The sequence below is a fragment of the Physeter macrocephalus genome, chromosome 16, assembly GCF_002837175.3.
Source record: "Physeter macrocephalus isolate SW-GA chromosome 16, ASM283717v5, whole genome shotgun sequence".
NCBI lineage: Eukaryota > Metazoa > Chordata > Mammalia > Artiodactyla > Physeteridae > Physeter > Physeter macrocephalus.
In genome coordinates this window covers 59,370,411-59,385,611 of record NC_041229.1, presented here as the reverse complement: position 1 = coordinate 59,385,611, position 15,201 = coordinate 59,370,411, and the positions used below count along the sequence as shown (strand labels likewise).

Genomic DNA, 15,201 nt, shown 5'->3' with positions numbered 1-15,201 from the left:
CTGGGATCTGCCCAGAGAGATTGGGATCTGCTAGAATCTCTTGGAATCTGATGGAATTATCTGGATCTTGGGGTCTACTTAGAAATGTTGTGAGAGATCACAACCTCTCATGATCAGGAGCCATTAGGAGAAATCTCTCACAATCTACAGAAAGGCTCACCTGGAACCATTTCACTTCTGTTGGAGTATTTCTGGATTTGGCTCTCTTAGAATCTGTTAAGATCAGTGAGAATCCTTGGATTCTGCTTTCCTCTCTCCTAGTTAGGGAAGACCCTCAAGTCCTCCATAGGAGATTCTGGTCAAGAGCCTACTCCCCCACCCTCACCCCACCCTCACTCCTCCATCCACGGTTTGGACTGACTGAAGAGGTAGTTGAAACTTCCAGACTTGTGGGGGAAGAGGTCTGACATCGCCTGATCTTGGGAAGAGCTGGGCCCTGACTGGCTCTCCTCACTCCCCCAGTTGACGATGGGACGACTGGGCCAGGTGGTGGAAGACAAGAAGTCTATCCAGCTGAAAGATCTCACCTCTGTAAGCCATGGCCTGGCTGGACTGGCGGGGAGCCAAGGGGAGAGCCCACTGCCCAGTTCCCAGGGCCAGAGTCTCTGGGCCAGGGCAGCCTAGGAATGGGGGGAGACAAGACCCCACCCCATGTCATAGCATTTCCCACCCTGCATGAGCCCTTCAGCCCCTCCTGTTGCAGAGTGTGGTGGAGGGCGGGGGAAGGAAGCATATTCCCTCCTTCCCTGCCCTGACTTGCCTTCCCCTTGCCTCCCCTTTGCAGGAGGATGTGCAACAGCTGCAAAGCATGTTGGGCTTCGAGGTGCAGGCCATGCTCTGTGTCCCTGTCATCAGCCGGGCCACTGACCAGGTGGTGGCCTTGGCCTGCACCTTCAACAAGCTCGGAGGAGACTTGTGAGTCTGGGTGGAGTGATGTGGATAGGAGACGGAGCTGAGAGGCCGGGCAGGGCTCGACTAGGGTAACAGTACAGGAAGGGTACTGGGCAGGGAGTACTATTCTAGCAGTGGTAGGTTGAATGGTTTGTCTGTGCAAGAGACTGTGAGATTATGGGAGCGATAGACCCTTGCCGCTGCTCCATTTTGACTTTGTAAAATCATGTTGCGGTCCAGGAGAGTTCGTCTTCTCTTTGCCCACTTCCTGCAGTTTGGATTATCCACTTTTTGGTACTGACCTTTCCCCCACTTGCCATCCTTTGTTTTGGCATTTCTGCTGGGAACTGCCTGATGGAGGAGCGGTGAGCTCTAGGATGGGTGAACTCTCTGGGACCCGCAGAGCGTCACCGACCCAGTGGACAATGGCTCAAGGGAATAGGCATGGGGGCTGGGCTAAGCTGAGGGTCTTTAGAGGCATTGATAGGGCAGCTGTAAGAATCGTATGAAACAGAGGGGTAGGCAGGACACACAGTCAGGTAAACAGGCTTAATCCATATCTCAAGAACTGAGGTCAGATTTGAGGCCTAGAAGTGGTATCATAGATTTCATGTCCTACACCAACTCATTAATTGGTAGCAGCTGCCTGAAGCATTGTATTAGTTTAGTGAGAAACAGTGCTGTGATTGATCAGCCGTGTCTGTCCTGGGTGCAGCTTTAGGATGTGAATGCTGCCACACTTGGTCCAGCAGGCCTAGCAGTAGGGCGTAGTAGGCAGGTGAGGGGTTGCATTCTTTTTTTTTTTTTTTTAAACGATTTTTAAAAACATTTATTTTTATTTTATTTATTTTATTTTTGGCTGCATTGGGTCTTCGTTGCTGCACACGGGCTTTCTCTAGTTGCGGCAAGCAGGGGCTACTCCTCGCTGCGGTGCGCGGGCCTCATTGTGGTGGCCTCTCCTGTTGCGGAGCACGGGCTCTAGGCGTGCGGGCCTCAGTAGTTATGGCACGCGGGCCTCAGCAGTTGTGGCTCGCGGGCTGTAGAGAGCAGGCTCAGCAGTTGTGGCGCACAGGCCCAGCTGCTCCGTGGCATGTGGGTTACCCCCGGACCGGGGCTCGAACCCGTGTCCCCTTCACTGGCAGGCGGACTCCCAACCACTGCGCCACCAGGGAAGCCCGAGGGGTTGCATTCTGATTCCAGGATGCAGAGAGATGCTGTCAAGATGCTTGGCCCCTGGGGCCCAAGCAAGCAGGCTGGGTTTGAGGGCTCGGACCTCCTGCAGGAAGTGGAGACTAGAGATGTTGGGACTAGAGAGTGTCAGAAGCCCAAGGATGGGGCCTGCAGGGGTGGGGCAGAGATCTGGGAGTCAGAGATCTGAGTAGCAGGACCTGCCAGCATGGAGCTCTGTTGGCAGTTGGATGGGCCTGGGAAAATAAAGACAGGGACAAGGCAGAACCTGCTGAGGCAGGGGGGATATAGGATCTGTGTCATTTGTCCCATCCTAGTGGTGGGAGCGTTTGTGCCATTCAGTAAACACACATTGAGTACCTACTGTGTCTGGCCCTATGCTCCCAGAGGGGAGGGTCCAGCAGGGATTGTGCCCTCTGGCTGCTTGCTGGCTGTAGGCTTGGGTTCTGAGGTGGCCCTGGACCTGGAGGAGAGGTGGTATCAGAAGGGAAACGAGATGGGGACTTGGTGACAGCCCTGAGGCCCAGGGCAGGGGCAAGGTCATCTCTGGGTTCCACATATTTCAGGGAGTGAGTGCTGAACAACTGCATGAGCCAAGGTGGTGCTCAGCTCAGAGCAGACACTGCAGAGAAGCTGCCTGGAACCCAGAGAACAGGGACTCCAGAATCCCTTTAGCTGGGAGTGCGATGGGGCAGGTGGCAGGGGCAGAGGTACGGTTACGACATTTAGCAAACACTTTCCAAATATCTCCCCTGTACCAGGCTCTGTATTAGACAGGGGATGGTACAGTCATGGTCCCTGCCTTCAAGACTTGATGTTTATTTTTAGGGCGTAGAGGGAGGAGGGTGGGAAAGGTATTCTAGGCAGAGTGAACAGTGTGGGAAAAAGCATGAAGGTGTGAAAGAGCCTGAGGTTTTCTCAGAATGATGAGGATCTTACTGTGGCTGAAGCTGAGAGACACCCATAGAAGAGGGGAGAGAGGTGGGTGGGACTAGATGGAGAGGGCTCAAATGCCATGGGAAGGAAGGTGGGCAGACAGACACAGGGTGGTGGGGATTGGGGTCTAGATCCGAATCACTGGATGGCAAGCACGTGTGGAGGATACCCCGGCAGAGAGGAGCACTGAAGGTAGCCCCCAAATGGGGAAGGGACTAGGCAGGGAAATCTGGGGGCTGAGAAATGGTCAGAATCTCTGAGAAATGCACCATCTCCCCATGATCCCCATCTGGAGAGGCTTACCCACGTCCCCAGCCCAGGTCGCACCTCCAGCTTGGTCCATCCAGTCCCACCAAGCTCCCTGGTGGCAAATCATTTGGTGACCCCATTGAATGACCTCCTCAGAATTTTGGGCTGATCTTGTCCGTTGTGAGCCAGCTCCATGAATCTGATGGGCACTGCCCTGCCCACAGCATCATAGGACTTGTGGAGGCACCAAATCGGGGCCTGCAAAGTCCAGGGAGGAGGGTAGGACAGTGACAGGAGCTGGAAAAGACAGGGCAGTGCCACCGCCCCTCCCTGAGGCTGGAGGGGCCCCTGGAGAAGAGCAGGAGAACACCCAGCCCCAGTCTGAGGGAGGAGACTCAACCTCAGTCTGGGTAAATCTGAAGTCAGAGGAGGGAGACATGGCTCTGGCTTCGAGAAGCAATAGTCTGAGGAGGAAAACACATTTTGGTCAGAGGAGGATTAGAACTGCCCCCCCTCAGGAGCCCCCAGTCTGAGGGGGAAGCTGGCCCAAGCCACCTGTGCGGTGAGCAGCCCCAGCAGAGGAGAGTGAGTTTGCTGGTGGATTTCCAAGTGGGCTTCCTGGAGGAACGGAAGTAAGGCAGAATGGGGCGAGCAGTCTGTGGTCTGTCCCTCTCCGGTGACCCCCGCCACCCCATCCTGCCAGATTCACAGACCAGGATGAGCATGTGATCCAGCACTGCTTCCATTACACCAGCACGGTCCTCACCAGCACCCTGGCCTTCCAAAAGGAGCAGAAGCTCAAGTGTGAGTGCCAGGTGAGTGGCCTGCCTTGCGCCTCTCTCGGGGACCAAGTCGCCCAGCTCTCAGCTCCAGAGAGTCAGCCACAAGGGAAAAGCCCATGTCTTTGGGGGCTGGTGGCAGGGAGACTACCTATGCTCTGGCGGCCTCTTAAAGAGGGAGGACAGTAGCTCTTCAAGACAGCACCTCTGGCTGCAGGCACTGTATGCGATCGCCCTCTAGTGTTCAGATTGGGCATCACAGCAACAGCTGGGTGGCTAGAGCTGGAGGTGCATGCGCACCTGAGACTCAGGATGTCTGTGCACCCTCACTGGGGCTACTTCTCCCACTCCTTCACTTAGTAGCCAAATGATATAATTAGACTCTGCCAGTCTCCAGTCTGTCCAGAGAGCCCTAGGGGAGGAATGAGAAGACCCTGGAGCTGATGGTGGCAGGGGGCTGGTGAGGGTGACCCCCTGCAACCTGATCCCCTGTGATCTCCATTTTCTCCATTCCAGGCTCTTCTCCAAGTGGCAAAGAACCTCTTCACTCACCTGGGTGAGTGCACTGCCCTCCTTCATGCCTGGCTGTGGGGTGGGAGTGGGGGGGTGGCATTTTGAGGAGGGGAGGTGGGCGGGCTTGGCCTCAGCACTCCAGCCTGGTCTCACCACTGTCCCCCATGCTTCTTGCTCCCACAGATGACGTCTCTGTGCTGCTCCAGGAGATCATCACAGAGGCCAGAAACCTCAGCAATGCTGAGATGTGAGTGAATCCACCCCGGGGTGGGGCGAGAGAGGACTTGGGCCTCAGTAGTGACCTCTTCTTTCCTCCCCTCTTTTTTTCCCCTCCATTGTCTTCTTGTGGGACCCCATCACGTTTTGTGTGATTCTTTATTTCATGCCTGTGTCTCTCACTAGACTGTAACATCAGGTGACAGCAGGGGTGGGGCTTACTTTGCTGGCCATGGGTCCTCAGCTCCTAACACAGTACCTGGCACAGAGTAGGCGCCACCAAAAAAAAAAAATCATCGATCTGGACTAATGTCTGGAGTCAGCCAGCCCTGAGGAGAGTCTCTCCCTCCAGGCCTCAAAATCCAGGCTTTGCCTCTAGTCGTGAGATTTGAGGGGTGGCGGGAGAGGGGTGTCAGGGCCCTGTGGACCAAAGCCATCTCTCCACAGATGCTCTGTGTTCCTGCTGGATCAGAACGAGCTGGTGGCTAAGGTGTTCGATGGGGGCGTGGTGGATGATGAGGTGAGGCAGGGCCTTGAGGAGGGAGGGTGTGGCCGTGGTCCTGGGGGCCGGGAGTACGCAGTGGGCGCTGGGGAGCAGGCCCGATGGCTGATGTTCCTCTCTGCGACCGGCCACCAACTTCCTCTCTACGCCATCCCTGGCCCGGTAGAGCTATGAGATCCGCATCCCGGCTGACCAGGGCATCGCGGGCCACGTGGCGACCACGGGCCAGATTCTGAACATCCCGGACGCGTATGCACACCCACTTTTCTACCGCGGCGTGGACGACAGCACCGGCTTCCGGACGCGCAACATTCTCTGCTTTCCCATCAAGAACGAGAACCAGGGTGCGTGGTCCTGGCGGCTCCGGGAGGAGGGGCGGGGCGGGGCCTGAGCAGGATGGGGCGGAGCCGAGCGGAAGTTCCACAAGCCTTCTCCACCACCCTAGCGTCCCTAAGCCGAAGGGATGGGGTTTCCCAAATATGTGACGTCCCTTGAGGACACCCTGGGAGAGCACATCTCCGTCGGACACATCCACTGGCTCATCCGAGCCCTTCTTTGGTCCCCAGAGGTCATCGGTGTGGCCGAGCTGGTAAATAAGATCAACGGACCATGGTTCAGCAAGTTTGACGAGGATCTGGCGACAGCCTTCTCCATCTACTGTGGCATCAGCATCGCACATGTGAGGAGGACAGGGGCGTGCAGGACCCTCTGTTCTCCTCTCCACATTGGCTCTCCTTGCTCTGTCCAGATGGGTCCGTGCCCTGCCCTGGGGCTCAGAGCCCTGCTGCTGGGTTGCTGTGCAATCTTCAGTACCTACTGGTCACCTCTGGCCTCAGTTTCCCATCAGAAAATCGGAGATACTACTTCCTGTCCTGTACAGTTAGCCTCCCAGGACTATGGGAGATCTGTTTTATTTCCCTCCGTTCTCTGGAAGCAACCTCAACCCAAGCTCCTGGTTATTCTTTTTGGGATATGTTGGGTCTCATTGTCCAGAGCTGGCAGCTCTGGCCCAGGAATCCAACCCCTAGGTACCCAACACTGTCCCCCTTCCTTGCTTCTGTCTCTCTGTTGTGGGCCTCAGGTTCCATCACTGAAGCCTGGGGCAAGCTCAGGAGAGTGTGCAAAGTGCCAGCTCAAGTGCTAAGAGGCACTGGGAAGGAGGAGCAAGGGGAGGTCTGGATGAAAGTTGGAGGGGGCTCCCTACTCTGGGCTGGAGCTTGAAGGCTCAGACTGGGCCCAGCATGAGACAGGAAGGGGGCAGGGGTTCTATCTGATCCCTTTGTCCCAGTTCTGGACATCCTGAGATTTCACAGCCACCTTGCCTGAGCCCCATCTTTCCCTCTCTCCCCCCAGTCTCTCCTATACAAGAAAGTGAATGAGGCCCAGTATCGCAGCCACCTAGCCAACGAGATGATGATGTACCACATGAAGGTGAGCCCTGCACGGAGCTTCTGCCCTCCTTGTCAGGGCCCCAGGGTCCCCTGTAGCCCACCTTTTCCTCCCCTGCCTCCCCAAATCCTCAGGCGCCCAAGACAGGCTGGGCTTTCTGATCATCCTCTCTTGAATATAAGAAGATAGACCCAGAGCAATGCCTTGCCTTTTGCTTTGCTGCTCTCCTTCAGGGCAGCCTGCCTTCAAAGCAGTTTCTGGTTCAGCCCCAAGGCTTGCAGCAGGACTTAGCCCAGGGAAGAATTGGTTCAGCCAGGTGTTCCCAATGTCCAGGGATAATTCCCATCCTGGGAATTACTGAAGGCTGGGAAGCCCACCCAGGGCCCTTCTGACAGATCCCTTAAATACAGTGGTCATGCAGTCCTGGACAGTCCCATTCCCAGACCTTGTGTTAGAAAAGCTGTCCCAGACTTTAATTCAGAGTATGTGGTGGTCATTGTTCATTTGAACATTCCTCTCATCTGTGTCTAAACCAAAGTCTCACAGACTTTGTGGCTACGGTCAAAGCTGTAGCAGGAAGGATTGAGGTTAGACTCTGGGATGGTCCTCCCCAAAGAAGGAATCTTTAATTTATTGTCTATGAAAGGCTACCCATGCTGTCATGAAGAGGTGTTCTCTGTCTTTGACAAGGATAGGCTGTTACAGATGAGGGTCGTCACAGGAAAGGAGGCTTAGTAGGTGGGCTGCAGGATGGTGAGGGGAGGGTGGTGTTCTCCTGCCCAGTGATAACCCATGGAGTGGATGGCCCGATTGGGGTGCATTCTGAGTGGGAGGTCCCTGCCACTGTGGGAATTTGAGGTTGAAGACATTGGATTGGGTGGAGGCCGTCTTCTAATACCCCGGCTGGTTCCCTCTAGGTCTCTGATGATGAATACACCAAACTTCTCCATGATGGGATCCAGCCTGTGGCTGCCATTGACTCCAATTTTGCCTGTTTCACCTACACTCCTCGCTCTCTGCCCGAGGATGACACCTCCACGGTGAGCTGGCCTGTCCCACTTGAATGTGGAGGTGGAGAGTGTACAGCCGGAGATTGAAGTTAGATGTGCATAGGAACTTCCTGGCAAGACAGAGTCATCAAAGAAGGCTATAGAGTCTCCTCAGAGATGGAGGGGGCATGTGGTCTGCCAGCATGGGCCACAGGGCCTGCCCAGGGGCCAGGGGCTGGACTGGAACGAACGATGGCCTCAGGATTGGCACCTCCCTCCCTGTTTTTCTAAGATTTTGTGTGAACTTGGTTCCAAGAGTTCTTAGATGTCATATTTCTAAGTTCATGGCTCCGAGAATGCTTGGCTCTACCATTTTATAATTCTCTAATTTAGATCTAAAGTTCCAAGACTCCAAACTTTTGGAGGCTCCAAGAAGGGCCAAGGCTGGGGGCGGGGCAGCCCATCTTGAAACTGACGATCCCTCTGATCCCTCCTTTCCACTCTCTCCAGGCCATCCTCAGCATGCTGCAGGACATGAATTTCATCAATAACTACAAAATTGACTGCCCGACGCTAGCCCGGTGTGTGTCCTCAGCCCTCCCCTCCGTGCAGGCAGCCCCGTCTCTGCCTCCCTCCTAAACCCTACTCTCACATCCATTACCCCCTGCACTCTGGGAAGGACTGTCTGAGGATGACTAGGGGAGGCCCACTCTTGTGAGGGTGGGGAGGATCTGTGAGAAGCAATTCACAGACACTGGGACCACGAGGATAGGAAAGGAATGGGGCAGGGCAGAGCCTGGAGGGTTTCCTGGAGGAGGAGAGCCTGAAGCCCCTGTGCTGCCCTCTCCCCTCCCCCAGGTTCTGTTTGATGGTGAAGAAGGGCTACCGGGATCCCCCCTACCACAACTGGATGCACGCCTTTTCTGTCTCCCACTTCTGCTACCTGCTCTACAAGAACCTGGAGCTCGCCAACTACCTCGAGTGAGAGACTGCACTTCCCCCCATCTGGTAGCTGGTGGGGTCCCCTTCCCTGGGACAGGGCAGCACCTCCTGTGTGGCAGGCTTTACACACACTGCCTCACGGGACCCTCTTAACAACCCAGTTAGAAAGGTATAAGGCCCCTTTCCAAGAAGGGGACCCAGGTGTCCTGAGCTCCTGTTCAGGTGGTTCCTGGACATCTGCAGTCAAATACTCAACCACTGAGCTATTCCCCTTATCCTGGACATCTCATCCAGCTGGCCCTCCTTTGGAAGTGTGGGGAGGCAGCAGTGGCTGACCTCCTTGTCCTCTGTCTCCTCCCAACCAGGGACATGGAGATCTTTGCCTTGTTTATTTCCTGCATGTGTCACGACCTGGACCACAGAGGCACAAACAACTCCTTCCAGGTGGCCTCGGTGAGACCCTGCCCTCGTCACAGTGGGCACCCTCCCCGAGGTGTCTGGGAGTCTCCCCCACTCCAGCCTGAGGAGAGGCGGGAGTGGTGAGACCAGGAGCCAGTTTAGAGATGGGAGGAGGCTCTCCCAGGCTTTGGAAGATGGCGGGAGGAGCAGGGCAATTCTGAGCCTAATATGGCAGCACTTGCCTCTGGATGTGAGGAGTAATGGAGTTTTCTCGGGCTTTTCCAGAAATCTGTGCTGGCCGCGCTCTACAGCTCAGAAGGTTCTGTCATGGAGGTACCACCATTCTGCCCAATAGCCCCGTTCCCACTGTCCCCTTAAGGCCAGTGACTTACAAAGTTAGACTGTGGCCCAGCTCCTCCCCCTCCCAAGCCCTGCTCCTCAGACAGGCTATGAGAGCTGCAGCCACCCCCAGGGCACGTCTGGCTCTTGTTCCTGGATGGGCTTGGAGGGGTGCAGGTGTGGCTGGGGGTACGAATCAGGCAGCAGGTTCCGCCTGAACCCAGGTTTGTCAAGGGAGGACTTGCATTTAGCATGTTTCTCTCTGCATGCCTGGGGACACCCTATGAAACCCCCTCCCCACCCAGCCTGGTACAGGCTTCACTCCCATCATACTCAACTTTGCCTTAGACTGATGTGGGTCTGCATGCCCCCGATGGGAGCTCCTGGGGGCAGGGACAGAATCGGGGACATCTCTGAGTTCCCTGCACCTGGCACAGGGCTTGGCACAGAGTGGCAGTCAAACTTCCAAGCTTGCCTTGCCCCACGCGGCCCCCGCAGCCCCCCTCCAGAGCTGCTCCCGCTTGCACACCCCCAGAGACGAGGGGCTCGCTTCCTCCTGGGAGGCCTGGGGGCAGCCCTGCTTCTGCCCTCCATGCCCTGGGCTTACCTGCCCCTCCTCTGAGTGACAGCCCTCAGCATCAGGAGACAGGGGCCTTGCCCTCGCCTCGTCACCGCCCTTCCTTGTCAGCACACAAATGCTGGCTGCATGAGTCAGTGTCCAGGACTCCGAGGGATCATTTCAGAATCGTTCCAGCTTGAGAGGCCCTCAGAGCTTACCTTGTTGTGTCCCTCCATGTGACAGCTGAGGAATCCAAGGCTCAGAGGTGGCCAGGGACTTGCCCAGGGTCACATAGAGGGTTGAAACAGAGGCCAGAAAGGGAACAGCACCCCCCCCCCGAATCCCCAGTTCTGCCTGCTCAGCTCACCTTGGGGGCCGGGGCTGGGCCGGGCCTGCTCCCTCTCTTGGGGTCAGTGAGGAGGGAAGCCCCCCACCCCAGCTGGACCCCCATCACTCCTCTCCCCCCAGAGGCACCACTTCGCTCAGGCCATCGCCATCCTCAACACCCATGGTTGCAACATCTTTGACCACTTCTCCCGGAAGGTGATGAGGCCGGGGGTGGGGTTGGGGGTGAGGGAGTGGGAGCTGGGAGCTGGCCTGAGACGGGAGAAGGAGTGAAGCCGAGGGGTGGAGGTTCCTGAGGTCTGGGGGCGAGGGTGGGGTGTCTGGCCAGAGGCCTTGACACCCTCCCCCACCCCCGACCCTGGCCCAGGACTATCAGCGCATGCTGGACCTTATGCGGGACATCATCTTGGCCACAGACCTGGCCCACCACCTCCGCATCTTCAAGGATCTCCAAAAGATGGCCGAAGGTGCCTGCCTTTAGCCCAGGCCTCAGGGTTGGGGAGGGACCACCAAGAGGGGCATTCGCCTGGAGAGCATCCCCAGGGGTTTAGATCCACCCCCTCCGGCATCAATCCACCAGGCAGACTCAGCCCTACATCCCTGGCTCCCATCCAGGGTGCTGAATTCCCTGGACCATTTTGGGGTGGGCCCTGGGGCCTTGCCCTCAGAGAGAGGGTACCAGCATGCTGGGACCCTCTCCTTGACCCTGTTCTCTCCCCAACAGTGGGCTATGACCGAACCAACAAGCAGCATCACAGCCTCCTTCTCTGCCTCCTTATGACCTCCTGTGACCTCTCTGACCAGACCAAGGGCTGGAAGACCACGAGGAAGATTGCAGTAAGTGCTGCCCCAGCCTGGGAAGGCGCAGGCTGTACTCCCTGCCTGGCTCTGTGTGGCTCCTGCAGCCTGAACACCCTCCCTGTGCTGAGCTCAGCCTGTGGGGGAGACAGAAACCTGGACCCCCTCAGAACGACAGGTGGGGAGATTCAGGGAGGGGCATGGACTCACTGGAGGGGTCACTCATAGCAAATCAGTGGCTGGTGGAAGGTGGGCCAGAACCCAGCCACTCCTCCCCATCTGGGGCCCATCCCCCTGCCAGGCCAGGGATGGTGAGGGCAGGTCCTGAGGGCACAGTGCCTCAGTTTGCCCCCTTGGGAATGGGCTGTGGAGGAGTGTGTGTGGATGGATCCCACTCACAGGAGGTAATGAGAGTGTTGACCTTTCAGGAGCTGATCTACAAAGAGTTCTTCTCCCAAGGAGACTTGGTATGTGGGGAGTGACCGCAGGGTGTCCAGGTTGGGGGAGGGTTCCTAGCCTGGGCTCCGGGAGGGGCTAGGTTAGCCTGATCCGGGTGCTTATGGAGGAAGGAGAGGGCCAGGCCTGACGACTTGATGCCTGCAGGAGAAGGCCATGGGCAATAGGCCGATGGAGATGATGGACCGTGAGAAGGCCTACATCCCCGAGCTGCAGATCAGCTTCATGGAGCACATCGCAATGCCCATCTACAAGTGAGCGAGCTCGTGGGGCCTGCTGGTGACCCCAGCCAGGGACGGCAGGGTGGGTGGGATGGGGCTGGCTGTGGCCGTCACAGCAGACACAGGTGCTGGGCTGGCCTGGCTCTGCTCCAGCTCATCTACTCCCTGCCTCTGCACACAACCTCTCCTGCTTTGCCCCTAAATGGGTCCTTCACTTCATCCTTGGTCCCTTATGGAAAGAGACCGCCATGTTCTCCTTGTGCTTCCAGTCCTATGCCTCATACTCTTGTGGAAGTTCTACCTGTGGTCCAGCCCTAATCTTTCTTGCTGCTCACAGTCTAATTTCTGACCTCTAACCCTGCCCCTTCACATCCCCAGGCTGCTGCAGGACCTGTTCCCCAAAGCAGCAGAGCTGTATGAACGTGTGGCCTCTAATCGTGAACACTGGACCAAAGTGTCGCACAAGTTCACCATCCGCGGCCTCCCGAGCAACAACTCGCTGGACTTCCTGGACGAGGAGTATGAGGTGCCTGACCTGGATGGTGCTGGGGCCCCCATCAATGGCTGTTGCAGCCTTGATGCTGAGTGAGTCCCTCCTGGGACTCCTCTTCACCCAGGCCTCCTCCCACAACTCTCCACTGGCCTGGCCACATGCCCTGGGGCCAGAGCCACGGGTCCTGGATTCTAGACCAGGACTCCCCATGTGACCCCGGGCAAGGCTGACCTTCCCCGGCCTCAGCTTTCTCGTCTGTATAATGGAAGATTTCCAGCCTCACCAAGACTTTGTTATTTGTCCTCTGAGAGCACAGGGATGGCAATGAGCAGTGCGCCCTGCTCTGCACCTCTGACCACACCTTGGCAAGTGCCCCCCCTCAGGCCACTCCTCTGAGGCAGCCTGGATGGTTTCTCCTGGGCCCCATTCCTGCCCCACCAGATCTGTGCCCTTTTCCTCTGAGGACACCCCCTGCCCCCTAGGATCCTCATGCAAGAAGGTGAGACATCTGAGTGGGCAGAGCTTGGGTCTTAGAGATAGTCGTCAGCTTGGCTGGAAGACTAAAAATAGCCATGGGGCCACAGGTGGCCCTGAGGACTGCCACTGTACTTATAGTGGAGACTGGGACCTGGGGAGATGAAGGGGTCCCATAAGGAAGCTGCCAGGGGGGCAGCTCAGTGCTCTGGGAGAGGGGGCTCAGGAAGAAAGCAGGATAAGAACAGTGGACAGGAAGGATCCCTGGGCTGGGAGGCAGGCCCAGCGTGGGTCAGCAGTGCTTCATCCTGGCTGTCCCTGGGCAAGTCCCTTCCCCTATCTGGATGAAACAGGAGAGTGAGATAATCCATTCTCTAAGACCCCTTTTAGATCAAAGTCCCCATAGCTCTGTGGAGTCCCAGGAGAGGCCATGGAGTGTCCCTGGCCCCCTGGGGCAGAGAGCCGACACTGAGTCCCTCAGTGGCCCTCTGAGTGTACCCCCTTAGCCCGAGCCCCTCCTGCATTCCTGCAGCCAGAGGGGAACCTGGCCTCAGCCCTGGTAGGGCTTGTCTCCTCTTCAAGGCCATATCCACCCGTGCCCCGGGGCTTGGGAGACCCCACAGGGCCGGGTCTCTGGGGTCATCCTGCCGCAGGTTCCTCCTTTCTCTGTTTTGTTGAGTACATGTTGTGGGCTTGGGGGAGGGGGCCACCTGCCTTACCTATTCTGAGCTGCCTTTAGAGAGATGCGTTTTTCTAGGACTCTGTGCAACTGTTGTATATGGTCCCGTGGGCTGACCGCTTTGTACATGAGAATAAATCTATTTCTTTCTACCAACCCTCCCCCACAGGGCTGTTTGCAGACTTTGTACGTGGGGTTGGAGAGGGGGCGGGGAAACAGCCCTGGGGGAGGCAAATGCCTTTTAGAACTCTCAGGCTACTGGAGCTCCCACCTCTGCTGCCTAGCCCCTCTTCTGGGGGAGTCCTAGACCTGTTGGGATATCCCCGGACCAGTCCTGTGACAGATAGTGGGGACTTAGGTGTGGATGGCAGATACAGAGGCCTGAGCATGGGGCAGCGATTGTGGACTGGAAAGGGAGAATTGAGGGGCTGAAGCAATCAAGGAGGCTGCCTAGAGGAGGTGACCTGGTGCTTCTCCTAGACCCTCTGTCTGCTGGCCTTCCTTAGTCATGAGTGCCCATACAGCCAAGGCCTGGGCCTCTGAACCCCCTCCTAGCCACGGGGATGCCTGTCCGTGTCCCCACAAATCCAGCCAGAGGGGTACCCTTGAGTCTGACTCTACCTCAGATACAGCCCTGGGTTGTGTCTGCGGGGTGGGTTCCCTGCTCTCCTGGCTGTGAGAGTGTTTGCTTCTGCACAGACAGAGAGGGGCAGGTCCCAGACTGGGGTCCATGAGGAGGCTCTGACTGGCACAGTCTCCATACCCCACTCCCCACTTGCCTATACCGCTCCCATCTTCTATCCCTGTTCATCTCTCCCAGATCAGTAAAGGTTGGCATGTTAAGGGACTGAGCACTGAGCTCTCCTTTCCTAGAAGAGGGAGGGCTGGGAGGAGAGGGACAGGATCATCTTGAGACCACCCACAATGGCCCCAGGGTGCCAGCCATGCCTTTGGGACCACAGAGCCTGTCTGCTTCTTCTGCCCCACAGTCTGTCATGCTTTGGAATCTGCTCCTCTAGGCTGAATGGTCCCAGGGCTCTAGCCTCCCCTTGGGGCCATGGGGTCCAGGCCTCTCCCCTGCCCAGCCCCTGCTTTGGGCTCCCCCAGTCGGTCTGCCCTCTCACAGCACAGGACCCAGGCTGACCAGTGGGCCCCCAGGTGGGGATGAATGAGTTCCTGGCCCAAGGCTGACACGGGAGGACTATTCTAATGGTGCCCAGCTGATGCCAGCGTCGGTGCGGGCTGACATAGGTGCTCCTCTACTTGTGACCCCCAACCCCGAATGTGTGTGTGTGTGTGTGTGTGTGTCTGTGTGTGTCTGTGTGTGTCCTCTTCCACAAGCCTTTGGACAAAGTGGAAGCACATCCTGGGTACCCACCCCTGGGCCTTACTCCCCTTCCCGGGCATCTGCTGTCTCCAGCCCAGCACTCCCTTGAGGACATTTAATCCCGTTCGAGGCCCTCCCTCCTTGCCACCAAATTGAACAACTCACAAATATTTCTTCATGCACTCGGGACCCTACGCTGAGGCCCAGAGCTAAATTCATCTTGTCCCTGGTCTGGAGGGTCTAACAGCCTGGTGGGGGAGACACAGGCCATGATACCTATGGTCCCAGGCAGGGACCTGAGAAGAACAGCCAGGTTTGGAAGATGAGCAGGTGTTTTCCTGTGGGCAAAGGGGGTTGGGCACTCCTGGGAGAAGGACCTGCTCCTACAAATGCACGGAGAAGGGGAGTGGAGTGGCTGGCACACAGGGAATGGAGACTTGGAGGGGGAGCCAAGGCCAGATCAAGGAGGGCCATGAATGCCAGGCTGTGGCGTTCGGCTTGATTTTGTGGGCAGCGG

At 57.2% G+C, this 15,201-nt stretch overlaps 1 protein-coding gene across 3 annotated transcripts in view; it reads left to right on the top strand.

Annotated features, from left to right (window-relative positions):
- Positions 1–13,513, top strand: part of PDE2A (phosphodiesterase 2A) — a 65,965-nt gene extending 52,452 nt beyond the window's left edge. For 2 of the 3 annotated variants that reach the window (XM_028501553.1, XM_007110643.2), the window contains 20 exons: positions 463–531; positions 785–915; positions 3,968–4,079; positions 4,560–4,599; positions 4,740–4,803; positions 5,220–5,292; positions 5,441–5,618; positions 5,841–5,953; positions 6,628–6,705; positions 7,581–7,703; positions 8,163–8,233; positions 8,511–8,633; positions 8,960–9,047; positions 9,279–9,326; positions 10,360–10,434; positions 10,604–10,703; positions 10,961–11,073; positions 11,463–11,501; positions 11,638–11,744; positions 12,090–13,513. In XM_028501553.1, the coding sequence (XP_028357354.1) occupies positions 463–531; positions 785–915; positions 3,968–4,079; positions 4,560–4,599; positions 4,740–4,803; positions 5,220–5,292; positions 5,441–5,618; positions 5,841–5,953; positions 6,628–6,705; positions 7,581–7,703; positions 8,163–8,233; positions 8,511–8,633; positions 8,960–9,047; positions 9,279–9,326; positions 10,360–10,434; positions 10,604–10,703; positions 10,961–11,073; positions 11,463–11,501; positions 11,638–11,744; positions 12,090–12,300 (1,956 nt within the window). In that variant the 3' untranslated portion in view covers positions 12,301–13,513. The remainder of the gene's footprint in view (positions 1–462; positions 532–784; positions 916–3,967; positions 4,080–4,559; positions 4,600–4,739; positions 4,804–5,219; positions 5,293–5,440; positions 5,619–5,840; positions 5,954–6,627; positions 6,706–7,580; positions 7,704–8,162; positions 8,234–8,510; positions 8,634–8,959; positions 9,048–9,278; positions 9,327–10,359; positions 10,435–10,603; positions 10,704–10,960; positions 11,074–11,462; positions 11,502–11,637; positions 11,745–12,089) is intronic. The other variant, XM_028501554.2, reaches the window with a different exon arrangement.
- Positions 13,514–15,201: the final 1,688 nt, after the last annotated feature.